Source organism: Tarenaya hassleriana, unplaced genomic scaffold (genome assembly GCF_000463585.1).
Source record: "Tarenaya hassleriana unplaced genomic scaffold, ASM46358v1 Cleome6, whole genome shotgun sequence".
Classification (NCBI taxonomy): Eukaryota; Viridiplantae; Streptophyta; class Magnoliopsida; order Brassicales; family Cleomaceae; genus Tarenaya; species Tarenaya hassleriana.
Window position 1 is genome coordinate 4,866,044 of NW_010968505.1, and position 14,423 is coordinate 4,880,466.

At 34.7% G+C, this 14,423-nt stretch overlaps 3 protein-coding genes across 3 annotated transcripts; 2 read left to right on the forward strand and 1 right to left on the reverse strand.

Moving 5' to 3' along the window:
* Positions 1-5,347: 5,347 nt before the first annotated feature.
* LOC104799607 (auxin-responsive protein SAUR41-like) lies at positions 5,348-5,956 on the forward strand. The gene has a single exon (XM_010522218.1). It carries the CDS (start codon positions 5,424-5,426, stop codon positions 5,826-5,828), a length of 405 nt encoding a protein of 134 aa, XP_010520520.1. The 5' UTR covers positions 5,348-5,423; the 3' UTR covers positions 5,829-5,956.
* Positions 5,957-6,739: 783 nt separating this feature from the next.
* On the reverse strand, positions 6,740-9,183 carry LOC104799608 (auxin-responsive protein SAUR66-like). The gene is made up of 3 exons (XM_010522219.1): positions 8,963-9,183; positions 7,635-8,163; positions 6,740-7,041 (listed from the first exon to the last, which is right to left on the reverse strand). The coding sequence occupies exons 2-3, from the start codon at positions 8,092-8,094 to the stop codon at positions 7,010-7,012; spliced, it is 492 nt and encodes a 163-aa protein (XP_010520521.1). The 5' UTR covers positions 8,095-8,163; positions 8,963-9,183; the 3' UTR covers positions 6,740-7,009.
* Positions 9,184-10,589: 1,406 nt separating this feature from the next.
* On the forward strand, positions 10,590-11,469 carry LOC104799609. The gene has a single exon (XM_010522220.1). The coding sequence runs from the start codon at positions 10,653-10,655 to the stop codon at positions 11,304-11,306; it is 654 nt and encodes a 217-aa protein (XP_010520522.1). The 5' UTR covers positions 10,590-10,652; the 3' UTR covers positions 11,307-11,469.
* The last annotated feature ends 2,954 nt before the right edge of the window (positions 11,470-14,423 follow it).

Sequence of the window (14,423 nt, forward strand, 5' to 3'; positions counted from 1 at the left end):
GGATCTTTCAAATTTTAAATCTAATAACATCATTCAGCAGATCATTAGAGCATAATGTTTGATCAGTTAAGTCAGAAATACCTCACTTTCCACCGAACACTTCACTGACTTTTCTCCCCCTGGACTTCTAGGACGTTGAAACCGAGCATGCCAGTTTCACCATTTAAGTCCAGACTATCTCACTGAGATATACTCTTGTAATGTTTCAAATTACAGCGGAGTATGATGCATGAATATCATCTGTCCTTAGACCATCGTATAGACTGCATGTGGTTCAACTTAGACCCGAGTGATTCAATTTTTCAATCTACTCATATCAACTTTTCCTCCTTTCCTTTTTCTTCCTTTTTCTTTTTCCTTTTTCATCGCTCTTTTTTTTTCTTTTTCTTTTCCTTCTTTTCCTTCCTTTTTTTTGTCATTCAGGAGTACTAAGTCAACAGAGGAGTATCAGGATGCCCATGTCATTTTTTTTTGAAGTATACTTGGCATACCTGTCAAGTATCACTGACTCTCCTTCACAATCATTGAACCAAATCACTTTCGAATAGACACCATTAGAGATAAAATCAGATTTCTCCTAAACCAAAAGATTTTTTTTTAAAAAAAAACACACAAACCCATTCATATCAAGTGGTTTCGTAAAGATTTCAGCTAATTGGCGTTCAATGAGTGCATACTCAATCAAAAGACCGCTCTAATTTGCTCTTTGAGAAAGTGGTACCGAATTCATACCTTCCATTGAGTGTACCCTTGAACCACTAACCTTGGTTTGTTGCGACTGACTCTTCCATCTTCATGCATTATCTTGAGGTAATACTCATCATTCAAACCCTCGTGCATCTTAATAGATTCATCCTGCGAAATAAAGCACACAAACCTAGTCATATCTTGATAATTTAATCGAGGTTTGTCCCTTACCTGTCGTGGGTCATTCACACTTCCACGCACATCATTAGCTAGGTAGTTTCGACGAACAGGGGGCTTAGGATCACTTTTCATATCCTCTTCTAGCACTTCAGAATTCTGAGATGAAGTGAGATGTACCTGGTCAAGATCTGAGTGATCACTGACTGGTTCTCGAGGTATATCAGATATCTCGTAAGCTTTCCCTCTACTTTGATTCCATAACTTTGTCCTCGATTGATCATCCCAAGTATAACAGTTACTCGGTGTTCGCTTTCCTGTCAACACACACTCATTCAACGAGTTAGTGACTAAACATACATCATTAGTGAAGTGTACCTGAAGTCCAGAGTCACAAAGTTGACTTATGCTAATGAGATTCGCCTTGAGTCCTTCAACCACATTCACATTAGTGAGGATAGGCAGTCCAGATGAGTCCAGCGTTCCTTTTCCAATGATCTTTCCTTTTCGTCCATCACCAAATATAACATTGTCACCCTTGTTGCTTTCTTCAAAAGTAGAAAGTCGACTCATGTCACCAGTCATGTGTTTCGAGCATCCACTGTCGAAATACCACTGACTTTCTCTTGAATTCAGCTCTGATGTACAAGCAATATTGCACATGTTGATATCTTTCCTCCTCCAGACTTGTCTCCATCTTGGTGCGAGTGGTACCTGATTTCTCCTCCAGTAGCAGTTCACTCTAATATGTCATCTTTTGCCACAATGAAAACAACTTCTGTGCTCACGATACTGCTTTCTCGGATGAAGATCAACCTTGATTCTTGGAGTATTTTTGACCGGAACAATATTCTCATCTCCAAGCTTTCCTCCAGAAACAAAGTTTCCTACTTTGTTAATATTTCCTCCAGTGTATCCTAGGCCAGCATGCCCAGAATCAGTTCGCCCAATTCTCAGTAGATGATCAAGCTTTCTTGTACCACTTCCGAGCATCCTTACTTTTTTCATAGTCTCATCCAATTGACTTTGTAGTAAGGTGATCTTTTCTTCTTTTTCTTTCAGCTGCTTTTTTATATCAATGGTCGTTGACTCCTTCTCCTTTTGTTCTTTGATCAACTGTTTCTTCAGATCAGTGATTGTTGACTCACTCTGTTTCTGTTCCTTGATCAGCTTCATGTTGATATCGTAAAGCTTTGTCATCTCTTTGTACAGATCTTCTTCACTAACCTCCTCTTCTTGTTCCTCATGTTCTTTTGTGTCACCAAAGAGTGCAACGAAATTTGAGTGTTCTTCTTCATCTTCATCATATTCAGTTTCCAACTCTTCGTGAGTGAGTGAAGATTTTCCTTTTGACTTCCCACCAGCACACTCGTTCTTCATATGACCATACCCTTTGCATTCATAACATTGAAGATCCTTTAGATTCCTCAACATTGCTTCTCTCTTAGCAATGTTAGGACACTCAGCTTTCCAATGACCAACTCCCTTGCATTCGAGACACTTTCCAGTGTTTCTCAGCTCAGATGTTCCAGTAGTCACTGGCTTTTTCTTGAAAAATCTGTTGAGCTTTTTGACAATCATCATCATGTCCTCGTCCAGTGATACTTGACCTTGAGTGTCAGATATCTCTGGGACATGGAAAACCATATTTTTGTGCGACGTTGTTGCTCTCGTTGGCTTCTCATACAACTCTAATTCTAATTCATGAGCAGCAAATGCACCAACTGTTTCTTTGAAACTAACAGTGTCTACATTATTTACCATGGTGAATGCAGATTTATGAGACATAAACTTTTTAGGTAAACTTACAAGAAGTTTGGCCACCAATTGTTTGTCTCGGTAGGTCTTTCCAAGAACCTCAGCCTCGTTTGCTAATGCATTCAGCCTCCCGCAAAATTCCTTGACACTTTCGTTTTCACCCATCTGAAGCATGTTGAATTGATGTTTGATCAGATCTCTCCTTGTGCGTTTAACACTTGAGGTACCTTCATGAATTAGTTCAAGTGCATCCCAGGCTTCTTTTGCTGACTTACACCCTTGGATCTGCTTGAATTCGTCCTTATCAACGGTATTGAAGATGATGGTTATCGCCTTTGAATTTAATGCCGATGCTCTCTTCTCTTTGGTTGTCCATTTAGATCTAGGCTTCAGAATTTCCTTCCCATCAACCACGTGAGTTGGAGTACTCCATCCTTCTTCCACCCAACTCCAAGCATCTTCATCAATCCCTTTGATTAGATTCATTGCCTTAACTTTCCAGAAACTGTAATTCTCCGAATCGAGAATCGTGGACGTCCCAAGAGCGTGAAACCCTTTGATCGAGTCCATGTTGTGTCTTCCACACTTACACCGATATGAGAGGACACGTTCCTACGATCGGTGACCAACTCTGATACCAATTGAAAAAGTTTGGACCCTTAAAGAGTAAAACGGAAAAACTAACCAGTTCTATTCACTTGAGAAAAAGTCAAGTACAACTCACTTTTTGTTAGAGCTACTCAACAACCAGATGAAATTCCCCCTGAGTTTCAACCCACTCTCACAATGAATTCTACTGATAAAAAAACCTCACCAAACATAAACACTCACCAAAGGAACAGAGATTTTCCCATTAGGTCTCCCCCTCAGATCCACGCCCAAACACTCACCAGAGAAAAGAGATTTGCCCAATCGGTCTCTCTCTCAAACCCACACTCACTCAAAAGTGAGTGCTCACTCACTAACACAAACTCTTTTAGTAAAATATGCTTTGCTCTCCGTGAGAACTGATATGCACTTGCTCTCTCCTTTATATAGGCTCCTCCAGTTCGCTTTAGATCTCCACGAATTGATTTGATAGACTCCTCCTTGATTCTCTTTGATTTTATCTTTATCTCCAAGATCTCATCTTTATCTCTTGTTTGACTCTATCTCTTCAGCCTTTGACCTTATCTCCAAGATCTTATCTTTTATCTCAAATCTCCTCAAATCTTTTTGGCTTTGATTCTATCTTCATCTCTTCAAGTCAAATCCAAACTTCGTGGCTTAACTTCGTGGCTCTATTTCTTCAGATTGGTTTTCCTAAAATCTCTCCAAGTGGTTGACATTGAGTCCATCTCAATCTCTTAGTCTTTGACTTTATCTCAAACTCGTCAGTTGTACCTCATATTTGCGTGAGTTCTATCTCGCCGGATTCTTCTCCTGAAATCTCTCAAGTTTGTTGAACCTGCAATAACCACTTAACAACCAAAAAACACATGTGCAAATAATTGCACTAACATATTATTTATTGTATGAACAAATATAAACTATTGTTATTTGACGATTATATTATTTGAAAAGATATCATTTTATTTCTCAATGTCAAGACGGCCAAACTTTATAAAGCATTAGTTACTCGTTGATTAGCTATTATTTAATACTTTATTTATTTTTTAAATGAATGGCAGATAAGGGATTTGTCGGTTCTATCTAATTTTATTTATTTTTAATTTTTTCTCGCGTGGTTAAATAGTACTTTATCTATATATTTTTTTCTTTTTTATATACTTTGTTGTTAAACCAATAGTAGAATATTATTTTGGTTGAATTACAATAATTAGTAGTTTTGAGATGAAGTCATTAGAGACTTCAAAAATATAAAGATTGTTTAAGTTTGGAAAAAGAGGACAAAAATTCATATTTTTTTCTAAGAAATACATGCTTTTATGCTTGAAGTTATTATTTTAATTTCAATTGACTATGATACCCATTTTCATGGCAACGGTTCCATTTTCTAATGCATGATTAACCTTCACATATCTTCATCTATTATTGATATACGCTATACTATAAATTTAATTTCTTTTTAAGAAAATATTCTTATAAATATAAATACTTTCTATATGTTCTCATTTAATAGAACCATATATCATTATTAAACAAACATTACAAAACTAATCTTAACATAATAACAAAAAATAAAAAAATATATGATTTTTATTCTTAAACGGCTATATATGTATATAACAAATAGCAAAATTTTAAGATATTCTAACTGAAATAAAAAAATCTTAACCTATCATAACTTAGAAGAAAATATTTCTAATTTTTCATATGTTTTTAATAGAATACTTTTCATATATTATAAAAATTATTTGGATGAAGGTATTAATAAATTCTTTGTACTGTAAATTTTATCAATATCTTCGTCTAAGTGTGTTTAGTTGTGGTAAATTTATATATTGATTTTTTTTCTCTTTATTTCCAATGAGTTATTGTAATTGAAGCCCACTAATCACTGATTCACTATACACATTGATCATCTATTTCTATTTTTGTATATTCATTTAATAATCTATTTCCAATTTTCATATTCATTTCACAATATAAGTAATCTCCTTCTCTACAAATTTTTTAAAACAGGAAAAAAAAAGTGAGATGAAATTACCATTATACCCCACCACTCCATGTATATAACAACGCACGTAACACTCCCCTTCCAACAATTCAAATTTCTCTCTCTCTCTCCCTCTCTTTCTCGCCGGAAACCTCTCTCCGACTTCGATTGCCGCCAAATTTGTACCAAATCAAAATCGAAGATGGCGAGAGGAGGCAACAACAAACTCATGAAGCTGAAATCAGTCCTGAAGAAGCTCAACTCCTTCAACACCGCCAAAAACCACCGCCACCACCAGCCTCCGCCGCCGGAGACGCCGCAGAGCCACGGTGGCCGATTCTCCGTCACGCGCGCAAGCACCGAAGACTTCATCTCTGGCGACGATCTCCACGCCGTGTACGTCGGGAGCACGCGCCGCCGCTACCTCGTGAGCTCCGGCGTCGTCAGCCACTCTCTCTTCCGGCAGCTTTCGGAAATATCCGACGGTGGAGAAATCACGGTGCCGTGCGAGGTCGTCTTGTTCGAGCATTTGCTTTGGATGATGGAGAACGCTGACGAGTCACATCCCGAGTCGCTCCACGAACTCGTTGAGTTCTACGCCTGTTAATTAATTTATTGGCAATATATAATATACGATTTAATTTAGGTGCTGGGTTCATAATTATATATAATGCTTGGTTTGTATATTTATACTGTTTTACATTCGTAAAATTTATACGGAGACCGGTTTGAGGTAAATTTTAGTGGCTCTTTTTTACTATATTTTGATAATTATCGGAGTATTAAAATCACAACCTTTTCACAACTTAATAAGCAACTGGTTAGTTTTTAATATATATCGATGATAATGTGAATCAAAAACTCATAATGTGTATGTATCTATAATACGATTGGTATCGATTCAATCTGATCCGATCAAAAACGCGATCTTAAATTATATCATCGCAGTAATTTAGTCAATCAACTTTATAATATATGGAAACAAAATTTATATGTAATATATATTTACATTTTCAAGTATATCTACGACCATTTGACATTTACATTAAAAGGATGCTTATGTATAATTTGATTGGAATTGTTATAATAAAAAAAAAAAAGAGGCAAGAATTTCATACAGAATTTGCAAAGATTGCATGTAGAAAACAACAAAAGATTTGTCCAAGTGACAAAAACAAAATTGATTGGATGAATTTTCTATTTTTCTATATCAACCAACTATATGATAATATCTAAAAAAAATATAAAAGTTTTCTTCCATAATTCGTATATATTAAACATAATCTAAAAAGAAAAATCCTATTAAAAAAATATACAAGTTTTAAAATTTTGAATCAAATACATCAATTAACCAAATATTGCATATTTTCTACGCATTAATTAACCAGATATGATAATTTTTCTACACATCATCAAACAAGCGGTGATCGACAATATTTTATAATTTGTTTATCTTTGGGCCTTTCAAAATTCATATATATGTTTAGAATTTTATAACATTTTAAACAAATAGATATATTTATATGGAATTTTCTATTATTATTTCTTTTTTGACAAAAATTGAACATCATACAAAAAAGGGCATAGTTTTTTCACCTCACACCAAACCTGCGAAACAATGTAAAACCCTTGGCAGAAACAATTACTTCCCTAACATTTCTCCTCCTCGAAAAATAAAGGAACGGAGAATAAGAAAGAAAGAAAGAAAAAACAAAAGCCTGTGAAATACAAAGAACAAAGAGGATTAACCAAAATCTTGAGAATAATCAATGGCGTTTCTGTGTTGAATTACTCCTCCTCCTTGTCCACTGACTCTCCAGCTGCGAAAGAACAAAAAACGACGCCGTAAGATGCCTCTAAGAATCCCTCGCTTTCCTTAACCTAATAACCCTTCCATGTATGTATTCCCTATGTACCAACAAAAATCGGGTACTCGCGGATATCCAATCCCCATCGACACCAAATTTCTTTGGGTACCCGTTTTTTCCTGGCTACGAGGCGGGTTTTTGTTACTCGTCCTCTCGTTAGACAGGTACAAATACGAGTAACCAAACCCGAACTCTTCCTCGGGGATCTGAATGTTTTGTCGGATACTCGTAATCTGAATATCCGAGAGTCAAATTGTAATAGCTAAAACCTTTAAATGCGGATTCGATACCCTAACTTTTTCGAGTACCGACCCATGCCCAAACCTAGCAATCTGGACAAGGGCATTGTCGCTCCAAGATTAGAACTTTGTACATGTTCATTACGAGATTACATTAACTCAACAAATCCAAGATTCTCCCGCAGTTTCACACACTTGTTTTCGAGCTCTCAATGTGTAAAAGATCAACTTTTTTTTTCAACTAAGGTGACGATTTTCAGGCTAAGACACCGGATTCGGATGAGAAGGGACATCATAGGAACATACCAGAGCTGTCTTCAGGGATATCTTTGCTTTGGTTCTCCATGCACTTGAGTAGAAACTTGAAAGTCTCGACCTCGCACGGGATGGTGAGAGCGCCACTGTGATCAAACCCGAACTCTTCCTCGGCCTTCTCCAGCAAAACTTTGAACAGAGAATGGCTGAGATAGCTCGTCGGTATTATAAATCTCCGAAGCTCCGGTCCAACATACACTGCCAAATACCCCTCGGGGACATCGGGAGGTGCACCGGGACTGTGGCAAGTTTCCTCATCCGAGTCGCAGTTTTTCACATCCATTAGTCTTTTGCTGATCGCCGGTGAAATGAAACCGCCGTGCTTTTGGGCTGCCGTCAGGGAGCCATCTGGATCCGACCCTATCGTGACGGACTGCCATTTCTGCAGGATCTCTTTCAGCCTAACGATCTGCCTGATTCCGGTTAACTTCACCCCGTTATTTTCGTCCATTTTGCCTTTGGGATGATGCTAAAGCCTGGAACTTTTAGATGGAAAATCTCATAAGATCTTCTCCGGTAGCTGCATTCACAAACAAAAAGCATACAAATTCGATTACATCTTGAATCCAAGGACCAACCAATTCTCAGTTTATAGTTTTTGTTTGAATCAGTGCTTCAAGGAAAGAACTTGATGAACCTGAATCTATGTCTACTCATTTTAGTTTTCCTGTCAAATTTTCTCGGCAGCCAAACAGGGGACCAACATGCAGACAAGAAAACGCCAAAGCTGTCAATCTCAATAGGAATTTCCTAAATCTAATGCAGATCCCGAGACATCGTGAGCGTTTTCTTCGCAGAATAAGAAATGATCTACGTAAACATGAGGCAATCTGTGTTTCAGATCTCTACAAACATGGAATCTGAAACACAGAAGACCCTAAAACGACAAGACGTTGGATTCTTAACATCTCCCCCTATTTTCCTTCGTTTTCTCGCCAGCCAAACAGCTCTCTCGAATTAAAGACATCAACAGAATCCGCTCTACTAGATAACAATTCATTGTTGAACTGTTCCTCAGATCAATCTCAAAACATCAACCCCTTCGTACGTCCTCCGCATTTTCTCTCGCTTTCGCTCGTTTTCCATCAAGCCAAACATCTCTCTCAGACCAACACCCGCAGAAAATTTGACCCATATCGAACGCATCGAGGAAAACAGAAAAATAGGAAACCCAGATGAGAACCAAAGCCGTACGTGAGAAATTCTCGAAAATTAGAACCCAGATGAATTCAACACCCGTCCACGAAAATTCTCCCAAAAAAGAAAGAAAAAATATCGGATCACCCATTAGAGCAAATGTAGATATAATTAGAAATTACCAGAAGATGAGAACAAATCGAAGCGCTTTTAGCAATGGACCCGAAGAGGAACCGCCATGCAAAAACAAATGAAGGAAAGGAGCTTCGGAAGAGATGGCGATCTCTCCGAAGTGGGAGAGAGATTTCCAAGTAGGAGGAAGAAACCAAATTAAATTTTTGGGTGAGGCTAAAAAAATGGAAATAGAGAAGCGATTTTCAGGAGATCGAAAATTGGGGCTTGGCTTTTATTTTGGATTTATAGTTTTATCGATCGTCGCAGGAAGATTTTCTTGGTTTTTCCGTCGTTTTCGCCGTTTTTCACGGAATGTTGGCTACATGTATCGACAAAAATGAAGATCAGTTAGTTAAAATTGACCCTGAAACTCTTTATATATTATGAATTAATCCCTATATTTTATTTTCTATCAAGTGCTATATTTCCAACATAGTGTGCTACAATTTTGTTGTTTTGTTATACACAATTAAAATGTGGGAGGAGACGATAAAATTGCGCATCAGTAGTATTTCATAATTGCGGTGTCAAATGTATAACAATTATAAAATTTAGGGGGTTTCCAAATTTTCCATACATACATATATACACACATATATATGTATATCTTTGACTTTTTAAGGATTCTTTTGCACGTGACCTATGAGTTACAACACCTTTATCCTTTATCAGATTTTTTGTAATGAATTATGACGATTAAAATAATAGGGATAAAATATTTCGATTTTAGTGTTTTTTTACAGTGTACCAAATTAAGATGAATCTGTTTATTATAGCCAAATACAAGTTTTTATAAATTATGTACATTTTAAGAAAATGAAAATGAGATTTTTTATTTTATAAAAATAATTATTATCCTATCATTGGAAGGATAGATATCCTTTCAAACATACATACATCCTCTCTCTTTTTTTTTTTTGTAGTTGTCCATATCCCTCGTTTCTTATCTTTTAGTTTGTCGAATTATGCAATAATTTTTTTGAGTTTTCATTGTACAAAATTATTCACATAAACAGATTTGTTTCTAATTAGAACAGATTGTTTTTTTTCTGGCAAATATTATTAGATAATTTCATTTCCTAATAGATTATTTTATCCGTTATCTATTTGATGTTTCACCCCAAGAAGGTTAAATTTTGCAACGAAGATGCACTCAATTGGGCTTCACAGAAAAAGCCCATCAACATGTCCCCACGTGCCGAAATTGATGAGAATATACGGTGGAGTCGTGGATCCTTCTGACCAGACACGTGTCACTCAAACTGAAATGTGAAAAATATCATTTTTGTTTTTATTTTGGTAATTCAATTAATGAATTTCTTTTTTTCCTTTAATTTCATTTAGATTTTGAGGCCTAAACTAAATTTGGGAAATAAGTTTTTTTGGTCTCTAGCAAGGTAAGGTATCTTCCTTCGCGACAAGCATCTTCGCTCATCGATTCTCAGTATCTCAAAATATCCACCGTTCAACTTGGCAAGATCCAACGGTCTATATTTCCTCTCCGTCTCGACTTGATCCACCGTTCATCTTGCCCTCATCTAACGGCTCAGATTTCATCTCTCTCGCTATCTCTCTCTCTCTCCCTCCCTCCTATATAAACACCGAATTAAATCACATCGTGTGTATCGGCTTCATCGAACAACATAGAAAATCCAATTTCCCCGATTTTCACCGAGTGAGAGGGAGAGACAGGGAGAGATGATCACCGTCAATTCGCCATTGGAGGCGTTGCCTTTTAACTACATCGGCATCGGGATCCTCTCCGCCGTCAACAACCTATGGACTTGGATCGCCGTCGTCACCGCTGCCGTCAGCTTCTGGGGGATCCGTGTCACCGGCGGCGGAGATTCCACGCCTCCGTTGAAGATCGGTCACTGCTCCGCCGTGTTCGAAGAAATCGGTGGAGAATCTGAGCGCCAAACTGCCCAAACCGACGACTGTGAGCCGCAAGCGGCGGCCACTCCGGCAGAAAAAACGGTAACGCTGACGGAAAAGGCGTTTTTGAGGCCGTTGATGTGCAACGACGGAGTGACGAAGGGGAAGCTGACGGTGTACTACGGCGGTGACGGAGAGTTAACGGCGATTAGTGACGAAGGAGACGGATTCACGAAGGGGAAGCTGACGTTGTACTGCGATGGTGACGGAGTGGGGGATAATGATGACGGAGAGATAACGGCGATCAGTGACGGGAGAGACGGAGAGGTAGAGGAGTGGTGGGAGAGAGTGGTGAGGACGATGAACGGAGAAGACAGTTGGTACCGTTACGTGGATTTAACGGTAATAAACGGAAACGTGGTGAGGTTGTGGGATGATAACGGGGTCCGTTACGGCGGCAGGTGCAGCGGTTGGTAACTTGGTAGATTGAGTGTGGTTTAATTAATTAAATTACAGAATCTGAGGATAATTATTTCTTAAACCTTCAAGGTTTACAAGTTTTATCTTCCCAACGATAAAGGGTAAGAAAGTTGTACATATTGTTTTTAGCAATAGAATAATATATTTGTGCTTTGTTTTTGTTTTTGTTTTTTTTGTAGAATTTGCAAACCGTACAAAAAGAATCTAACGAAACACCCAGAAAAACAGTCGACATAAATCCATTGAAAAATCTTAATTATTTATATATTGAAATAATTTTGGATCTTTAAAAATATCTAATTTTTTATTTAATTAATTACTAAACCCATTCATTCAAAAAATATTTATGTATATATCCTCCATCCATACAATCAATACGATATGTATATATATATATATATATATATATATCATATTTATCATTTTTGTGTTCGGGTTCCTATGCATTGTCATCATCAACGACACTAAAATAGAAATAGCCGGTGGATGAAAAATGAGGTGTGGGGAACATGTGGTTGCTCTCTTCATACGACTTTGTTTTTTTTTATATATAGAAAAAAAAAAACCTTTGTTTTGAATTATCCTCTTCGTGTAATGAAGTAATATATAAGGATTTAGTTGACTAGATAAGGAACCAAGATCATTAAATACGCCAAATTAACTATATAATCAAATATTAATTTTGTTAATTATATCTTAAGATATTTCTATATCATTTGTGTGTAAACTTCGTTTCTAATTTAATTAGCTAACATTTCCTACGAATACTTTAGATGTTTTTATTCTAATAACAAGAATAATAGATGTACTACTATATATATATACTCCCTCCGTTTTTAATTATTTGTCTTTTGGTAGAATATTTTTTGTGTCTTAATAAATGTCATTTTAGATTTTCTCTGTGTTTGTTTAAAAAAAATCCAGTTTTATTTTTAATTATAAATACACAATTTTATAGATTATTAATGAGAATGTGATTTGATGAGGGTATATGTGGTTTTTTTTTTAATATTTTCTTATCCCCAGATTCATTCTCTTCTCTCTTTTTTTCTTTTTTTTATTACAATTTTCAAGATTTCACATGTTATTTTATGAAAATATTGGTTGCAATTTGTTTTTAAAAAGATTTTAAGAAATGGTGGATGTTCAAGTTAGTATATCAGATTCAGATAAAACTTTATAACAGTTATTTCTATGTGCAAGTAATACAGACCATAATAAATTTCTAATATATATTATATCAACAATTTGTATAAATGAAGCGAAACCAAATTTATTCATATTTTCAGTTTATGTAAAATAAATTACTAAATATCTAAATTATCAAACATTTCTCTACTCTAAATTATCAATATCTATATAGTGTTTTAAAAAAGACATACTATATTCATATCTCGTTTTCTATAATAATAATGCATTCATTTGGGCCATGAAAGAAAAGGCTTCATATAGGAACTATGGGCCCAATCAGTTAGACAGCAACTCAACTGTGGGCTTTTACATTATATATCTATTCGGCCCCTATTTTCTACCTATTTTCCATTTTATTTGTTCCTATTTATTTTTTAGGAAATTCATATACTAAATTTTATTTAGGATATATATATACATATATATATATATTTATTTATGATTGGATGTATTCGTGAATAAGTATTAACATATATTAAATAATACTTATTCACGCAAAGCTTCTAACTTTTTAACGTTTTTATACTGCCAAGTTTTATTTAAAGGAGGGTATTATCTTATACTCTATCAATAAAAAAGAAAATACAGATGTAAAAAATAATATTATCTCATATATATAGAGAGAGAAAAAAAATTATTTAATATATGTTATAATCGAATATTTATGATTTTACAAATCCCATGTGAAAATGAGATTGTGTTTTTTGCTAACGTTTCCTTAATAGTAAACTTTTATAAAAATGAAAGAGTGAATTTTGTCCTAAAAATCTGTTATGTGATTGAGAGAACGCTGTTAAAAAAAAAAACTCTGTCCTATAAAAAAATATTGAAAATTTTCCTTAAAACAAAGAAATAATTGTTTTAGAAACAAAAATTGAAAAATGATGGAAGGAGAAGAGATAGATGGTGATTGTGTCACAAATAAAAGATGGTATGGAGATGGAGGATTTAATAAAGAGAAGACGAAAAGCAAAAAAAAAAAACATTTTATTCAAAATTTATGGTTATAATAAATATAGAAATAAATTTAAAAATAATTGTCTAATAATATAAATAAAAATCTAAAACAAATAAAAATATATTAATGGATAAAATTATTTGTGGGGCAAATTCCAACACTATTACTCTGTGCTACAGAAGTTGTCCATTTGAACTTGTTTTTCTTTGCGTTAATTTGTATAGTTCGCTTTTGTATCCATGTGCCATGTTGGATGTGTGTGTGTGTGTGTATATATATATATATTGTGTGGTAAATAATACATAACGATAACAAGAAAAACATATAAGGATAAGAAATTACAAAACTTATATGATATACTTTCGGACAATTGGAATAGTTGAATACAAAATTCAAATAACTTTTTTTAAACGTATAATTTTTGAAATTATAATCTTCTGATCTTATTTATTGTACTAGAGAAATAAACAAATTTTTTTGTATCTCCCATCTATTTATTTGTTTTCTTCTATCTAATCTTTTCATGATATATCTCGAAACTTCAGATGTAGTAAAATCGAATATAATTAACTCAATTAAACTAAATCGCAAAATATATAATTCTATTTAATTAAATCCGATTTAAAATTTTATTGAATATATTTTATTTAAAATAAATTAATCAATCTATGAAAAATATGAAAAAATAGAATAAATCAAATTGTTTCTAAAAATAAATATTTTTAATATAAACGGGTAGTGCAAATAGAATTTTAAAATAAAATAAAAAACTAAAATTGTACATCAAGATCGACTACAAAATTCAGAAACCAAACCAAATCTCAAAATTTGGACCAACAATATATCCTTACCCAATCATAACCTTTTTTTAGGTGGAAGAACAACTTGTCTCCTTATTTGAAGTAACTAAACTTTGGATTAATTATATTCTTTTTCTGAAAATAATTTAAAGAAAATGTAGGGAA

Bases quoted from the DNA above. Each gene is read 5' to 3' on its own strand.
- LOC104799607 (XM_010522218.1), top strand. From the start codon at position 5,424: ATGGCGAGAGGAGGCAACAACAAACTCATGAAGCTGAAATCAGTCCTG.
- LOC104799609 (XM_010522220.1), top strand. From the start codon at position 10,653: ATGATCACCGTCAATTCGCCATTGGAGGCGTTGCCTTTTAACTACATC.
- LOC104799608 (XM_010522219.1), bottom strand. From the start codon at position 8,094: ATGGACGAAAATAACGGGGTGAAGTTAACCGGAATCAGGCAGATCGTT. The intron at 7,042-7,634 runs GTATGTTCCTAT...GTTCTTTCGCAG, and splicing joins TATCCCTGAAGACAGCTCTG to CTGGAGAGTCAGTGGACAAG.